This window comes from Carettochelys insculpta, chromosome 1, assembly GCF_033958435.1.
Source record: "Carettochelys insculpta isolate YL-2023 chromosome 1, ASM3395843v1, whole genome shotgun sequence".
Taxonomy (NCBI): Eukaryota; Metazoa; Chordata; order Testudines; family Carettochelyidae; genus Carettochelys; species Carettochelys insculpta.
Genome location: NC_134137.1, coordinates 355386334 through 355404714, shown reverse-complemented (window position 1 = coordinate 355404714; position 18381 = coordinate 355386334). Strand labels below are relative to the sequence as shown.

Sequence of the window (18381 nt, the reverse complement as noted above, 5' to 3'; positions counted from 1 at the left end):
GCTGCCGGTGTAGCCGGGGGCCTTTTGAAATGACCGCCCTGATTTTGAAAACCCCTTCTTCCCAAAACCAGATAGGAAGAAGGGGCTTTCAAAATCAGGGGGGTTGTTTTGAAAAGCCCCGGCTACACAAGCAGCATGCGTTTCGAAACTGGCAGTTTCAAAGTGTGTGTGGCTGCCATTATGCTAATGAGGTGCTGCATATTCACGGTAGTGCCTCATTAGCATATTCCAAAGTGCCACATTACCATAGCCCCTCTGAAAGGAGGGTCTAGTGTGGCCACAGCCAAAAACCTGCATGTTTTGAAGTGTAGGTAATGAACTGTGCTCTGAAAGAAAGACTACTGCCCTTGTTTAGGAAAAAGAATTAAATAATAGTCACTAATGGGAGCTGTCAGCTAACTGAAAAACAATACAGTATATACACAAATCCTATTATAAACAATAGCTGGACTAAAACGAAAGCTTCTCAGGTTCACCACTGACACTTTTCTTCCTCTCATTACAAGTGGTATTCTTCAGGTGAACAGTCAACTTCTTCACTCCCAATCCTTTTTGTCAGTAAAAAGGTTAACGAGGCTTTGTTCTGCACATGCACCCATATTTTTGCGTCAGTTTTTCATTTATGCATTTTGAATGTCATTTAGTCTTTTTTCTCACCCTAACACACTCTGCCAATCTGCTTTGTTGCTGTACAACCACATTAGGTTCTATTTAGATATAGATTAAAGTGTTTCTGATTTTTCCAACTCTTGACCGTACCTTATTGAAATAGAGGGATGATCCAGAAGAAATGACCCCACAGCCTTGTTCGGGTTTTACAATTTCACCCCCAATAACTTCCTGCCATTCAGTCTTCAAACCATTTGGATTCTCAAAATCAGACATTACAGTTGAAGGGAGCGAAGTCTCAGCATGACACTCAGTGCCCTTGTATCCTGTATCACACCTGGATGGAAGCATAAATACAGCAGGCTCCTAAAGATACATATTCTACCTGACGCCATCCATCATCACATTAAAGCAATGCAGCAGCCCTTCTTAGATAGGTGTAAAGTAATCAAACTCCCCAAAATCACAAATCCAGGTCCTGGAATGGTCAGTTCAGCCCTTCTGAATCTGACACACAGGCGTTATGATGTATATAAATCTTTGGGATGAGACTTAAAAAAATATGTAATGGCTATTCTGTTCTCAAAGGCTTTAAGTGCCAGATTTCCTAACAGATCTACATACTTCTGACATCTTCTGACCTGTTTGGAAGATGTATTTCACTATCCCTGATTTGCCTGGGCACATGCCTCCATATGAGTGTGCCAACTGGTGCGTGTATCAGCAAACTGAAATTGGAGCATACACAAATTGGACACACACAGGAAGCTACATGAATTGTTAAAAATCTATACTTAGAAAAAGTTTAAAGAATAGGGGCTTGTCTTAGTGATGATGACCAAAACCTCCTCTCCACTTACCATTTCAGTGTCACTATCTCCCTCCTGCCAAAGATGGTTAGAATTTAGTGGTTAGTTATACCTTTATTTGTATAGTCAAAACACTCTGATCTTCTGGGATGGAAGATAAATGAAAAATATTGTGGGGAGAGAAAGTCAATTAGGTTACTAACTTGGAAAGGCATCTGGGATACCAACTTCCATTTATGACTTAGGAAATCCCCCTCCTAACATATCCTGTGTGGACATGCACCATAGTTCAACACTGTCTTGTGCTGTAGAATACTAACAGCTATTAGAGGTTTTCCTCCTGTTCATATGGCCGGGGCATTTGCTTGTGGGTAGATGGATCGTAGTTGTACCCTTGTTGTTCTATGCACGCAAACATTAAGGCCGTGTCTACGCTAGCCCAAAACTTCGAAATGGCCATTTCGAAGTTTACTAATGAAGTGCTGAAAGACATATTCAGTGCCTCATTAGCATGCGGGTGACTGCGGCACTTCAAAATTGATGCAGCTCGCCGCTGCGTGGCTCGTCCAGACGGGGCTCCTTTACAAAAGGACCCTGGCAACTTCGAAATCCTCTTATTCCTAACATCAGATAGGGATAAGGGGATTTCGAAGTTGCCGGGGTCCTTTCGAAAAGGAGCCCCGTCTGGACAAGCTGCAAAGCGGCAAGCTGCGCTAATTGTGAAGTGCTGCGGCTGCCGGCATTCTAATGAGGCGCTGAATATATATTTCAGCGCTTCATTAGTAAACTTTGAAATGGCCGTTTGCATGGCCATTTCAAAGTTTTGGGCTAGTGTAGACATGGCCTTAATGTTTGTGTGCACAGAACAACAAGGCTAGTTGGGCTAGTGTAGAGGTAGCCTAACTGGTTTAGTTTTTTTATATAGCATATTTATCTATCTGTATTAAAATACCATATCTGTTATTCTCTCTATTTAAAAACATGCCAATCACTGAGGTAACTAGATGATCTTGAGGCCAGTATGCACTAGCTAAGTCCCTGGTATAAGAAATATAAATTTAAAGACAGCTCAGTGTGATACTGGCTGCCAAACAAACAGTTTCTACCTAGGGGTCCATTCTGACAATATAGGACCAGCTGGTCACAGCAGCGCTCTGATTATATGTCCTATACTGGGAAAGGATGGTGAGGCTGGAGCAGTCAGAGTTATGGAGGTCTTTGTTTTTGGGGACTGGACCACTTGCTGGCTTTTATACTGGCCATAATGGTCTAACCCACACATTATTTAGTTTATTTATTTAGGTTTTAAATAATCAAAGCTATATCTCCAAAGCTCCGTATGTTCTAACATGCTTACAACACAGTAAAGAAAATCTCAGTGGCATTCACAGGCATCATTTCTGGAGGAAATGGCAAATATCCCATACCTGCATATGCCATGATCACACCACCCATGTCCATTACACATATTTGGACACTGCTGTCCAATATAGATGTTGTCTAAAGCCCATTCATCCTGGACTGTGTAGTAGCACTGACTCCAACGGAAACGCGTAGCACTGGACCTTAAAATCAATAACAAAATTGTTTTTATTTGTAATGCTTTATGCAACTCTATGCAAGAGTCTAGAATGCTACAAAGAAGCCAGACAATAAATGAATATCACAGTTCTATTTGTAAGAGATTGACACAATTAAATATACATTTTAATTTACTGATTTTCTAGACAGAATCACCTGTATGTGCAGGAGAAAAGGAGAGACAATCAGCAGGGCTGGCAGCCTTGCCAGGCCCCTGGGCAAGGTGTGTGTGTTGGGGGGAGGGGCAGCTCCATGCTCTGGGAAGTGGTGGGGTCTCAGGGGGTAGGGAACAATGCTTCAGCAAAATATGTAGGTTTGGCCATGTTAAACAAAGCAAAACAAAAAATGTTAAAAGACTATTAAGGTTTTAAAGTTAAGTACTAAAAAGCAAAACTACCAGAATTAAGTATACCTGTACGCTCTTATTCATGTATACATTACAACAGCATCTTAAACTATATGATTATATGCTATTTTTCCTCAGGAACCCTGCCTGGTTTAGTGTACAGGATGAACTTGCCTTGGGAATGAATCAGGGTTATGTTAAAGAAAGCTGTTATCTAGAAGACCCCTACCTCATTTACAGATGCTGATAGATGTGGAATGAAGAAGGCAGGACTCTAGGGAGAGAAAGGAGGGTTTCATGGCTGAATGCTGTCTTGGAGAATTGGATTCTACTCCTACTCCTACTCCTCTCAAAGAATTCCTCTCTAATGTTAAGCAAAAGACTACGCCAAACTTTTCCCAGGTGCGTCTACACTATGAGACAAATTCAAATTTAAGGCAATTAGCTCGATATTACCAGGTGACTGTCTTCACTGAAAATACCACTAGCTCGATTTAGCATGCATTAATCTCAAGATTACAAAATCCTAGAACCATAGGGTTGGAAGGGACTTCAGGATGTTATCTAGTCCAGCCCCCTGCTTCAAGCAGGATCAACTCCAACTAAATCATCCCAGCCAGGACCTTGTCAAGCTGGGACTTAAAAGCCTTTGGGGATGGAGAATCTACCACCTCTCTAGGCAACGCATTCCAGTGCTTCACCACCCTCCTGGTGAAGCAGTTTTTCCTAATATACAACCTACACCTCTCCCTCTGTAGCTTCAGACCATTGCTCCTTGTTCTGCCATCCATCACCACTGAGAACAATTTCTCTTTATCCCCTTTAGAGCACCCCTTGAGGAAGTTGAAGTCTGCTATTTAATCACACCTCAGTCTTATCTTCTGCAAACTAAACAAGCCCAAATCCCTCAGCTTCTCCTCATAGGTTACCTGATGGGTATACCGTCGAGCTTGAATTTAGATGTTCAATTAAAGGCCAGTGTGGAAGTGCCACATCCTAAAATTGGCTTTATTAGCCTCTAGAATGTCCCCGATCTATCCCACAAAGCTATGCATGCTGCACCTGTCTCCCAGCCCCCCACTACTAACAGGAGCTGGGAAACTGACCAGGCTGCTGCACTATATGATGCAAAGTACTCTGAAAGGCCAAGTCCCAGGCATCTCAAATTGCACGCTCAAAATTAATGGATATATTTTACTTTAATCTCTCTGTGCTGCTCTCCCAATCTGTAAAATGGGAATAATAACCCAAGAAGATGTTTGTGAAAATACATTAATGTTTGTGAAGTCCTAGGGTATTATACTGATGAACTCCTCGGAAAAGCCTTTGAGGAAATGAACAGTTGTGTATTCAGAGTAGGATGTGAATTCTGTGCCATAAATAAGACAGAGGGCACATATTGAACAATGAAGAGAAAACGCAAATATTGAATATCTGCTTATTAATTGAGTACCATACTTTTTGAACAGGGAATGAATCAGGGTCTCAGTGGAAAAAATAATATATGATAATTAATTAAAGACTGTCTCATAATGTATACACACAAGAGAGCCAAAGTAAGACTGCTTGAGCATCCTTAATTTTGGCATTTCTTAACTTTTAGTGCTTGACTTTGCAATGGGAATGTTTTTTAACACACTTTTAATTGTGATTTGATATAGGTATCTTTTGAATTGGGGGCATTGGTGGTAAATGTAATGAGTCATCTCTGAGCTCGATGAACACGTTTAGCCTGAACGCTATAAGTGCTCTTGACCTGATGGGTCATCCCTTAGCCTGAGCCTGCTGAATCAACTCTGAGGGTGATTACTTGAGAGCTCCATATCAAACAATAGGACTTAGCCAGTCCTCAGGTGCAGGTCTAACCAGGTGATCTCAAAGCCAGGGATATAAGTTCCCATTGAGCGCAGCCACTCCTGTCTGCTTAATGTCATTATCTCATTGGGAATGTCCCCTACACTTGATGATTCTGACAGAGTCCTGCTCCAGCCTTGTTCCAACCCCATTCTTGATTCCTGCTCTAACTTTGGCTCTGGTCCGCAGCTTGACCAAGGCCTGAGCTCTGCTGCTTCAACTATTAGGCCTAACCACCCACCTCTCAGTTTCTGACACAGTGATCAAGCTGCTTTCATGTATGCTCTTTATAGTAAGATTTTGGCCACATTTCTACAAGTCTAAAAAGTTCAACACAATGCACTTACACTCTGTAAATATGAGAAACAAATTTCATGCCATTGCTAAATTAAAGGATTTCCTTTTGAGTCAATGCACCATGTTTTAGCCACAACACTCTTCAATAGTCATTGGAATGGCAGCTATACCCCAGCATGTCAAGATAAGATTAGAGAATACATACACACTTTCATTACAACCCCACATTGTAATACATCCTAGTTCACGTTTAGAACAACAGGATAGGTCATGGAAGCAGTTCTATATCCAGGAAGATATGTCTGGAGGAGGAGGAGTTCCTTTTTTGTGAACTGCCACCTCTGTTTGCGTGAAATACAGTGGCATCTATTGGTTTGTCACAGATGGCAAATTGTGAAGCATCTCACACAGAGTCCTTCAGTCCCAGCTATACTGCTGTGTAATGCATAGCCAGATACAGCATTTCTGAAGTGCTGCCATGTAAAATGTGGAGGAATTTATAAATTCCACACCCCATATGTTACACTACTCTCTGCACATAAAGAAGTGTACATTTTCCCCGTAGGTCTACTGGTTCTGTCACCTGTGCAGAGCAGCTGAGAGCATGATGGTGTAAAATTACGTTGTTTCCCACCTCTGAGCCTTAAGAGTTATGGTTTTCCTTTGAGTTGTGCACTCTGGACAGCCAATTGGGACAACTGGGAGAAATCAGAGAAATGCCTTTTATACTATTGCTTCTAAATATTTTTGTTACAGGAAACCACACAGGATTCATGCTTACTACTTACACAACAGAAAACATTCAGTGAAAGTTAGGTAACTTAATTGTTTGTTGTGCCTTAGAAAATATCCCCCACATATTCTAGTGTGGCACAGTTGAGTTTTGTGAAGCTATGATCATGATCTAAAAGCAAGAGAGTGCACAGATCATGCTTGCATTCCAGTAAGTTGGAATAACAATATGTGTTAAATGATCTTTCAGTTCATTGTCTTTTAAAAACAGTCTTCTACAAAAATATCTGTCCTTGTGGTCAGTGGCTTTGTTATTTCCTCAAACATATTAAGAGCTGTTACTGTCATGAAATTGCTTAGTCAAGAATTTCCTGAATTATAGAATGCCGAGTCATTGAAATAAATTGCTGAGTCATGAAACTGCTGAAGAATGAAGCTAAGTCAAATCAGTTGAAATAAAGTTTACTGCAAATGGATCATGGCATAGGAGTGGCTTCACCGGAGAAAGCAAACCACTGTTCACCATCACGCTTATGAAATGGCAGTGATTCAATTACTATGGCAGGTTCAGGAGCCACATTTTTCTTGTCCAGCTACTCACCCTTGTGGAGGATAAACCCAATGCACTATTCCAGGGACCACTGAATTCAAACCTGGGGGCTGGGGGGGAAGGACCACACACTCTGATGCTGATTCCGTTTCCAGGTATTCCAGGTTCTCATGGCCTGTATATATCTGGATCAGGAAACATACACCTTCCTGAGAAGATGAGGATGTCATCTAGGTAGATCACCACATACAGGCCTAAAACATTCCTGAAAGTGTCTTTGACAGAGTGCTAAAATGTGGCTGTGACAATGGAGAGACCAAAAATCATTACCGGATATTAAAAATAATCATAAGAGGTGTGCCATGCTGTCTTCAATTTTTTGTTCTGAAAAAAGATTAGACTGTAAGTCTCATGAAGATCAAACTTGGTAAATACTTTGGTTCTACCCTGAAGCCCCCTCTTCTGTCACCCTGGTATCTTGGCAGCCATGAACTGTCATATTCTGATCCTACAGGTCTTTCTGGTTGTGAAACCTCTGGGCTGAATTCCAGAGGCATCATGGCTGACCATACTGGGGTTATCTGTGGCTGTGGGGATCTCCAAATGGGGAGACAGCATTCTCCAGATGCAGATGGGCAATTTGATCCTGAAGACTCTGGACCATCTCTGTCATCTCAGTGATAGACATTCCAGGGGTCTTCATGCCAACTGCTGGCCTCAAACTGGGCTCAAACTGTCAGAAACTGATGGATGGTCAGGTCTTGGAGTTACAACTCTAGCAGTCATGATTAGTGGCTGGAGCAGTACCAATCAGGGCTAGTGGTCAGGCTGGGGACTTGAGCTAGAGATCCAAGCAGGAATTAAGAATAGGATTGTAACAAGGCTGGAGCAGGATACAAGTAGTGGGTCAGGCCCACCGAGTAGTATGGGAAACTCCAGCGAAGTAGTGATGTTAATTAAGCAGACTGGATTGGGTGCTCTCATTGCCTTTATCCTTGGGATCACCTGGCTAGACCTGCACCTGTGTATTAGCTGAGCCCTCGATGACAGATATGAGGCCCTCAGGACATCATGCTCAAGGATGACTCATCAGGCTCAGGATGAGGGATGTGTCATCAGCTCAGCAGCAATCCTGCTGCTCTGAGATGACACACTAGAACTGGCACAGAGCATGTTTATGTGTGAGTGTGTGCAGTGGGGGGACGGGAGCTGCTATCGTTCTGTTACAAGAAAAAATGTGATAACACTTCTCAGCCATTATGACGGGATTTCAACAAGCCAGCTACACCATTGTAACGCAAATGTGAGTGCGCAATGCAAATGTGATCTGTATCAAGTAAAACAGCTCAGATTGGTTCCTAACCACAACATGGGGTAAACTGGACAGAAGTGATGGAAGGAACCCTATGAAAATGAACATGACTGTCACATGGCTCTGAATAATAAGAGCTGCTACATATCTAAGTGTTTGCCTGGACTAGAGAAAATGTATTTAGATTAATCTCTTGGTTGCAAGAGCAGTGTTACGAAAAAGCTGATCCCTTCAATACTTTCTGAAAAATATTTAAAACTACACTGCAGCTGAAGCTTAAGAGGATTATTCTGCTAAAAATGGTAATCAAGACTTTTTAAAGGCCACGTTAATTAAGGGGGAAAAGGGCAGAATGTCAGCTGCATTCTCAGTGATAAAAATGTCTGTAAGGAGAATCACCATTTGGCCACCTACTAAAACCAAAAGTGTAATATCAAAGATTTACATGCAATAAATACTGGGGAAATACTTTCAATTTGTCACATTTGTTTCTCAAATTTTGTATGGCTACAAAACTGTCACTGGCTTCTTGATATGTTACATTTTAATCAGGCTGCTATCAAATTTAAATTAGTGTTATGCCAAAGTGCTGCAAGAAAGCACTTTCCTCTTTCTTACAGAATTTTCTGATGTGTGATTTAAAAATAACCCTGCATTCTCTTGTGGCATTAAGGAAACTTGAGGAGCAAATGCACATTTGAGGTTGATAAAAAATTACATTTGCTGTCTTCTGAGATACTGTAATTACATTTACTCAATTATCCCTGAAACTCACATTCAGTCATTACATGTTGATTTGTTTATGAAGTCAGCAAACTGACAGCTGTTTGTTTCTCATTAAAGCCTGTTCTTATGTAAATGTCTTTCATAAAACTGAAATAAATTTTCATCAGTGTTCGAAATGTTCAATTCATGTACAATACAATTTCAGAGAACAGGTGCATATATTTGATTTTTCCAATGCAATTTGATTCCCTAGAACAGGTTTCTAACCCAACACATCTCAGTTAAAACAGGCACATTGTAAAACCATGATTGCTTGGATGCACAGCATTTACAGATGCATATGCCAGTATAAAATTCCATAAGATTAAAAAAAGTTTGTGCCACAAAGAGAAACTGTTTAAACAACTCATTTGAAAAGGAAAATTATTCAGTTCTGTGGTGAATATGTAATACATCTGGTTCCTTGTTCAAAGCCTGAGCAACAGGATTTTGAATTACAGGAAAAACTCCCTTCCTGAAACTAGAGGCAGACATCAGAGCATCCCTGCGCACCCCGAACAAAACTCTTACTATTACCTTTGTTCCTTAATAGAGATTGTGGCTCCTAGAGGATCCATGCAGTTCACTGAGCCAATGGCCAGCACTAGTAGAACTATGCTTCTCTGGCCTCAGAGAAGATTTAAAGATCTGTTCCCAAGTGAATCGAGACACTAGGTTGATTTAACTCACTTCCTGCTACTTTTCTGAACAGATAAAAGGAACTGCTCATGGATTTATCAAGAGCTAAATTGTGCTCTCAAATAATAACATGGTCATACATGAATAGTGACAGAGAGATAGCCGTATTCGTGTGTATTCTATCAAAACAAAAAAGCAGTCATGTTGAACTTTAAAGACTAACAAAATAATTTATTAGGTGAGCTTTCATAGGACAGACCCACTTCTTCCGATCATAGCCATACCAGAACAGACTCACTATATAAAGCACAGAGGTCCAAAAATTATCATCAAACCTCTGTGCTGTATATATTGAGTCTGTTCTGGTATGGTTATGATCTGAAGAAGTGGGTCTGTCCCACAAAAGCTCATCACCTAATAAATTGTTTTGTTAGTCTTTAAAGTGCTGCATGACCGTTTTTTTGTTTTGATGGTCACACATGGGAATTAGAGTACATCTGCACCTTGCACTAGGGCTACTCAAAGTTTCGACCTGGTCCTCAGTGCAGCCAGAAGGGAACAAGCAGATGACCATGGCTCTGCTACTCCCTGTATGCTGCATCTCAGAAAGCGATGTAATACAGCATACGCTCCCATCTTCTAGTAGAAGAGGAGACTGGTACAGGTCTTCACTGGGCTGTGCAGCTTACACAGGCCTAGCGACACAGTAAAACTGGAGGGAGGTAGGAGATAAAGGTTAGATTTCTTTTCCAAAGCTTTCCTAATCTCTGTCTGAAGATACATATTTTCTATCAGCTCTTTTTAAAAGAAGAAATTAGGAAAACAAAACCAGCTATCAAGTCTGTCCTGCTCACTCAGGGCCATCTCCCCCTCCAATCCTTTATTTCTTTGGGAAAGGAATATAGTCAATATTTTGAGCAAAATTGTGGTTTGTCTTTAGAGGGAAAACCTCTTTCCCTCCAAGACACACCTACACACAAGCAGGGCAACATACCAATCTAGCATTACTTTATATACTTGGCAGAGGCCTAGCTAACATGCTTAGCAACTTCTCCTTTTCTTTAACAGGGTATGGTTAATTTTCTGCCTTCATGAACACATTGCTGCTAACATTAGGGAAGGAACAAGGCATGTTGCTCTTTTTGGGAGCAACAGCAAAGAATGCTGCAGAGCATGTCTCCAGCCAATCCACCTGAGTCATCCTAGTCTGTGCAGTCCAGATGGCTCAGGGCTCTCTGCACATCCACTAACCATCCACAGCACACCTCATACTTGCAAAGGATACATTTCCTTTCTACTAGCAATTGCCCAAACAAAAACCTACTATGAATCTCATCAGTGTTAGGACTGAAGGATAGAGGTAGCTGTGGGCTAGTCTGACTCCTCCCTGATGAAAATGAAGGAAAATATAGTATCAGCTGAAAACACTATGGAGTATCACATTACTTTTTGGTGGAGGGCTTTCTATCACTTCCCCACTTCCCCTCAGTTGGACTACTCAATATTGTGCCTTAGTTTACTGAAAAAAAATTATGAATAGTAAGTAAAATGCCTATGCCTGCTTGGTCTGACACTCTATCTCCCTTTAATGGCAACCAGACCAATTGGAGATTGATAAGCTCCTACAGTCTTCACTATGAGAGTAGTGTCATTTAGCTCATGCAGTATCTCACACGTCAAGATTCAGAGGTCTGATGTTAGATGCCATGCACCATTTCTTGGGATCTGTCTATTTTAGAGTGATCATTTGTGCCTTAAATGCACACAAAACTCTACTAACAGAAGGGAATACCTTCAAACACATGATATAATATGATATATTAATGATTTCTGAATGGCATAAACTATTAACCTAATTATTATTTCACCATATCTTTTTTCCTTTAAACATGTCCACTAAACTAAAAATGTAATTATTTCCTTCTGTCATCACATGTCTACAAAACCTACAGGGCCCAAATGTAAAAACACCTGTGTTAACCCAGCTTGTACATTTTGCACTATAAAACATTGGGTACTTGGTATGTCATATGAGTGACTTTTAAAACAACTTCTTTTGCACCTGAACCCCGAAAGCCCCTTGTGAAATGCTGAGTGCCCTTGGGCCTCCCAGGTTTGACATCTGAGGCCATTCAGGATAATATAACTGGGACTATTATAAACTATTGTCTGTTCATTAGCCTTTGGATTGTGACATTTCAAATTTTTCGACCAATATTTAATACAAACTATGTGAAGATATGCAAATGAAATTACTTGCAGCCAGTTGAAGGAGAATATAGAATAATGTCAAAGAACAGAAAAACAATGAAAAATTGATCTACACTGGCTTTAATTCCAGCTTCTAAAATGCATTGTGTGTGAAGATAAAAAAGGAGTAAAATGAGGCAGTAATTTAGTTCTTAAATGAAGGAACCAGTGAAGATTAATCAGACATATGATAATCTATGATTTGAGTATTACAATAAAGTATGATAAACAATATTAAGGCACCATCTAGTTAAGGAAATAAAAATGGGAGGAAAGGTCAAATGATTATAAGCACAAGAAAAAGGAACAGGGGAGGACTTAATGGACATTTTTCTTTTTGTAAGAGGGAATGCTGTTTTTGAAGAACTCTAGAGTGAAAGAGATCCTGAAAATGAATGATTAGTTACTATTTGTATAGCACTTCAAAAGGGATAAACTGTTATAAAGAGCAAAATTATTATTATTAATACATAACTTTGTTGGTGGCTCCTTCAAAATAACCTGGTGTTTTTTCCTGCAGTGAGCTCCATGCAGGTGGATTCCAATGCTGATGCAGAGCTTGTTGAAAGATCAAAGTCCTAGTATAGGTTGTACCTTTTAGGGTGTGGGGGGAAATAGTTGTTGTCTTTCTTACCAATATTTCACAATCCAATCACGATAGGAAGACAGGCAATGATAAAGTATTTGGGACACATTCAGCAGCTGTTATTCATGCAATTCCTCCACTGGCTTCAGCAAAGGGTGCAGGCTTTGACTTATTTCTTCTGATACAAATACAAGCTTAGGTGAATAATTATATCAAAATATGTAGTATCTTACCAGGTTTTCTGTGGTAACAGGGCAGTAATTCTCCTCCATTGCACAAATTCACTGGAATGGTATATACTTGCTGATGTAAACTCCTGACAGCTTGGCATACTTGGAAGACATTCCTTAAAGCAAAACATTTCAATATTAGGTTTAATCTGGAGGCAACATTCAGAAATGATTTTTTTTCTGGAAGTGAAGGTGAATCATATTCAGTGAATCTGGAGGCTGTGTGGTCCAGATGTCAGAGCAAAGACCAGAGATCTAGAAGGATTTTAAGATGACGCAAAGGCTTTCTTTGGTAACCTAATAACAGAAACAGTTTAAGACAGAAGAAACCATATGGCCCAGGTCTCTGTAGCATTAATACCCCATGATATTTTCTCCTCCATGTGGACATCTAATTTTAATTTTCAGTATGTTCACAGATGCCTTTGGTATAATTCTAAAAAATTTCTAAGTGTCCTTTTGCTATTCCCCTGTATGTGATTTGTTTACATTCACAGACAGTTAAGTCACAGCCCTCTTTTTAGAATAAAAAAGCATCCAAGTAGCACTTTAAAGACTAACAAAATAATTTATTAGGTGATGAGCTTTTGTCAGACAGACCCAGTTCTTCAGATCATGAGTCTGTCCCACAAAAGCTCATCACCTAACAAATTATTTTGTTGTCTTTAAGTGCTACTTGACTGCATTTTTGTTTCGATAGAATACAGACTAACAGAGTATCTCTCTCTCACTATTCTTTATAGAATTTTACCTACATAGAATCATAGAATGCTAGGACTGGAAGGGACCTTGAGAGGTCATCGAGTCCTGCCCCCTGCCCTCATGGCAGGACCAAGTACTGTCTAGACCATCCCTGAGAGACATTTATCTAATCTGTTCTTAAATATCTCCAGAGATGGAGATTCCACAACCTCTCTAGGCAATTTATTCCAGTGTTTGACCACCCTCACAGTTAGGAACTTTTTCCTAATGTCCAACCTAAACCTCCCATGCTGCAGTTTAAGCCCATTGCTTCTTGTTCTATCCTCAGAGGCCAAGGAGAACAAGGGCCAAGGAGGCCAAGGAGAACTTTTGTCATCACACTTCTTTTTACAGTGAAAATAAATACAAATTCATATTTTCTTATTCTTTTGTATTATTCCTGAAGTTGTTGATCAGACCAGTATCCAGCACCCTGGGGGTATGGTTTTGATCTCATTATTATAGTATAGGACTCAAACAGTACCTTTTAAATTGTTTGTTTCCTTTTTTATGCATGTTACTATTCAGTTTCCTCATTCTACTACTGCTGAAAATTCATCTCATTGTTTTAATTTCTTGTCCTTTATTATCTCTTCAAGAATTATTTACTATTCACTTTCTTCAAGCTAACCACTTTCTATTTTTCAGTCCTTACCTCATTATACTGTATTATATTTCTTAGTGGAATGAGTAGGAAACTCAGAGTCAGGACTCCCTGGTTCTTTTCCCAGCTCTCCCTCTGAACTGCTGTGCAATCTTAGCCAAATTAGTCAACACTGCTATGCCTCAGTTAATTCATATATAAAATGGGCATAATATAGATCTACTTTACAAACAGGCCACAGGCTTTTAGACTATTTATGCACAAACCCCTCTAATATTTACTTTTAAATCTGTATTAGGAGTGATTTATTTTATTTTTAATATTGATATTTGTGTTTAAAGCTAAATTAAGAAATGCTTAATATTTTGTCTGCATTTCATCTGTATGGAGCTCATTACAGTATGGACTTTCAGACTGAGAGTTCTTTAAGGCTGGGCCCTGACTTAAACATAACAAACCTCACAGATCTTGTATGCTATTTAACTAATAATAGAAGCATAACTTGAAAGTCCTCTAAATGACTGAGAACATGTATAATTAAAATTTAAAGAAGCTCAATATATATTAACATTTTCAAATTACCGTTAGAGAAATAGGAAAATCTAAAGTCACCCTACTAATTTCTTAAAATTATTAAAATACTGGGCAAAGCTCTCTGTAGTGGGGCAGCTGCCCCACTCTGGCTGGAAGGAGTTAAAGCAGGCTGAAGGGAGCCTGCACAGACCTCTGACCAATCAGGAAAAGGCTCCCAGAGGCCAATCAAAGGGTGGCTTGCTCCTGTATTCATTTTATAAAGAGCTGCCCAGCAGAGCAGTGGCATCCTGACCAGGGAGGGTGCATGATTAGTTCCCTAGAAGAAGCACCTTGGACACAGCAGCGCTGGATAGACTCCAGTGAGCTTGAGAGGGGGTTCAGCCTGTTACCATCCAGGCTGAAGAGCCACAGGGGTCACGGGGAAGTAGCCCAGGGAATATGAGGCAGTAGAAGGGAGTGAAAGAGGGTAGGAAAAAGGGTAGGAAAAGACTGTCACCAGAGGGTCCTTGTGTTGGGACCCAGAGTAGTAGGCATGCCTGGACCTCTCCCTTCCTTTTTGTACTGCATCTAGCTACCACTGGAATGTGGTCTTTGTAGACTGTAGCTTGCCTCTGAGGTGAGGGGCTAGATGTTGTCTGAAGTTGGCCATCATGGCAGGACTGCTGGTACCTCAGAAGGTGCCAGAGACCAAAGTAGTGAGCACTACCAGAGGTCAGTGTCCTGAAGAGGACATTGTGATCCTGGGGCAATGCAGGTCCAGAGGTTCCTTCAATTTTTCAAACATTTTCACTGATTCATCTCTCATAAAAGTTCTGATAAACACAGTCTGATGATAATTTAGTGAGAAGCAAATAGAAATTTTAGAAATTCTAATTAGTTAGTGCTTTGTTACTGGTTAGATTACTTCTTTGCAGGATACTACAAATAACCTCCACTCTTATCCTTTCATCATGGTAACACTTGGTGATGTGGGAAAAATGCTTCAGCTGCAGGGCTCTTTCTCTGAACTCAACTCAACTGAGCTAGGACAAGGACATTGAAACTAAGGGGAATTGATCTCTCCTTAATGACAAGGACAAACTCCAAACACCTGCCAGGAGGCTGTATTTGTAGAGACTACTTACTATAGCAATTTCCACGTAGAAGTGACATAAACACCACTGAAGTACAGTATGTATTGCTTTGTTCTGAGTACTACTTCAGTCTGTAAGCATTACCAGGAGGGAGAATAATGCAATGTTTAAACCTAAGGCTACTGCCATTTATTTACACTGCCCACCTAAATAAAGTACCAAGACAAAACAGGGCACAGAAAACAAACTTGTATTGCTCATGAAAAGTGCTGGATTGGAGTCCTGAACACTGAAATTCTCCCTGTATATCCACAGGATAGGAACTACAAAGTACATGTTTCTCTTAAACTCCCTTAAACCTGAGATCTTGGGAGCTCAAGGAAAAGGTGTTAGTTTATCCTCTTGGCTAGTCAGGATTTGGTCTCTCTGCTGACATGGGCAACACTGATGCAAATTAAGGATCAATGCAAAAATCACACATTTGTTATGGAAGAGGACAGAGACCATCAATTCACACAGGCAAAGAACAAGCCTAAGATTGTGGTCATTGTTGGTCACTCTTGTCCTAGGATGGATTTGAACCTGTGATTTGAGATAAGAGGCTTTATATATTATTCCCATTCCACAAAAGGAATGTACTTTGGGTCTACCGAATGACTGAGTATGAGGGAAGAAAGTATTTATGTAAAACTATATTCCAACAAATAGCAATTATGCACTACTACAGTAGCAGCATGATCAAGGTTTGACTCACTAAGATGGTCATAAGCATTCCCATTTTTAGCTCTATAAAAATCAATTTCTTCCCAACTTTGTATTTCAGACTCCCAGAAAATGCTCTTGCATGTCTTATGAAAAGCAGTTTGAACAGTTCTATCTGTACCTTCAGTTCAGGACTTCTATAAACGTGTCTTTTGTATTTAGAAAACCACAGACTCTGAGGTGGATGAGCTCTGAGGGTGGATGCTAGTAAACACAAAAATTATTAGCCAATCTGCCTTACCTCCTGAACGAGGTGCCAGGTCAGGCCATGGTTGGTGGAGTATTCCAATTTCACCTGGTTGTCCATGTGAGGAGTAAACGGCTGGCCACAGCCCATCACCAAGCTGAACTGTATCATATATGAAGCTCCAATTTGCATGGACTGTGTTTCCACATAACGCATGCTAGAGGCTAATTTAGAATCTCCTGTAAAACTAAGAGATAAGGCAGAGAATCAGATTTCATTTCTGAAATAGCTCAAAGGGCAACATTCTGAAATATTATGAAATTAACTACAGCTGTAATTTTGACAACTTTCTTTCTGCAGACTACCATAGAAGAGAGGGACTCAGACATAGCCTTCACAGAACAACAACAACCCCAGTTTGAGAACCACTAAACTATAATTTATTATGACATTATTTGTGGTATGTTAATGTCTGGGAACCCTACTGAAGCAAAAAAGAAAAGTATCTGCTTCGGAATGCTCCCCTTCCTGATGAAGTTGTAATTGAAGATGAATACTAAGCAATTAAGATAAAAAACATTAATTTAGTTAATGTCTTTCCTATATATATATGTAGTTAGTCCATTTGATTACCATCACCTTGTGACAAAAACAAAGTTCTTTTCTCCACCATACATTCCAGAATTAATACCCAGAGTCCATATTCCTATTGTATGTTCCACACACGTTTTAAAGGTGTTACCAGAAAGTTATATATATTCATAGGTTGGAAAATTATATTTGCTTCAAATCAGAAAATTTGAGCTCCATAAAGCCTGATAACAATAGTCAATTGAGCAAAATAAAAAAGTTAACTCTTTTAAGTTTCTAAAGATCCCCTATCCATGTTAGCTGAGAAATCCACATTCTTGAACCTGATGAGTAAACTCCCCATTCCTTTAATTTAAAATGAAAGCCTTTCCCACAAACCTAAGTGTGAAACTGGACTACTTAAACTACAGGACTCATTTTTAAAATCCTTTTAATTGATCTCTAATCTCAGAGAAAACTTTACATCTAAATGAACATTGATAAATAGCCCAGAAAAACATCTTACAAGAGAATCCTGGTTTATCTAACTTGCGAGTGATTATGAAAAGGAAATCCCCTAAAAAGTGTCTTATGGCTTGGGTGACCATCCATCCTGTTTTGGCTGGGACAGTCCTACAATTCAGGTGCCAGGAAGGCATCCCAGCTTATCTTAACAAAGGGGCCTAACTGTCCTGTATTTATGCCCCCTGCTGAGCTGCCCTTCCTCCAGGTCAGCACTGTTGCAGCTGTGGGCTGCAGAACATGTACTCAATGGCCACATGTACAGGTAGCAGCAGGAGAGGGAACTAGCAGGGGCTGTGGCATAGGTTAGTAAGTATATGGAGATACACATCTCACAGAGCTGGAAGGGACCTTGGGAGGTCATTGAGTCCAGTCCCCTACCCTCTTGGCAGGACCAAGCACCATCCCTTTATTTATTTATTTATTTATTTATTTATTGCCCCCATCCCTAAATGGCCCCCTCAAGGGTTGAACTCACAACGCTGGGTTTAGCAGGCCAATGCTTGAACCACTAAACTCTCCTTCCCCAGTAAGTAGGAAAGAAAGGTATGTTGAGATTGAGGGGTGGCGTGTGTCCCCCAGTCCTTTTTAAGATTTTAATGGGACCTGGTGCCCCAGGCAACTGCCCCTCCCGCCAGGGAGACTTCCCCCTCCACACCAAGGCAGGGCTGCAGCCCCTTTCCATCTCCCCAAAGCTTGGGGAGAAGACGGGAGCCTCACCAGAGGAGCTGCACCCCATTCCCAGACCCCCACAGCATGGGGAGAAGTTGGGAACCTCACTAGTGGGTTTGCATCCCCTCTCTCAGTCCCTCACAGTATGCGGAAAAG

General features: G+C 40.5%; 1 protein-coding gene across 1 annotated transcript in view; it reads right to left on the bottom strand.

The window, feature by feature from the left end:
- The window catches only part of RELN (reelin), a 543431-nt gene that overhangs the window by 135119 nt on the left and 389931 nt on the right, over window positions 1-18381 (bottom strand). The window contains exons 21-24 of the mRNA XM_075016845.1: window positions 16516-16708; window positions 12564-12676; window positions 2846-2983; window positions 760-946 (exon numbers count right to left, since the gene is read on the bottom strand). Coding sequence (XP_074872946.1) covers window positions 760-946; window positions 2846-2983; window positions 12564-12676; window positions 16516-16708 — 631 coding nt within the window. The remainder of the gene's footprint in view (window positions 1-759; window positions 947-2845; window positions 2984-12563; window positions 12677-16515; window positions 16709-18381) is intronic.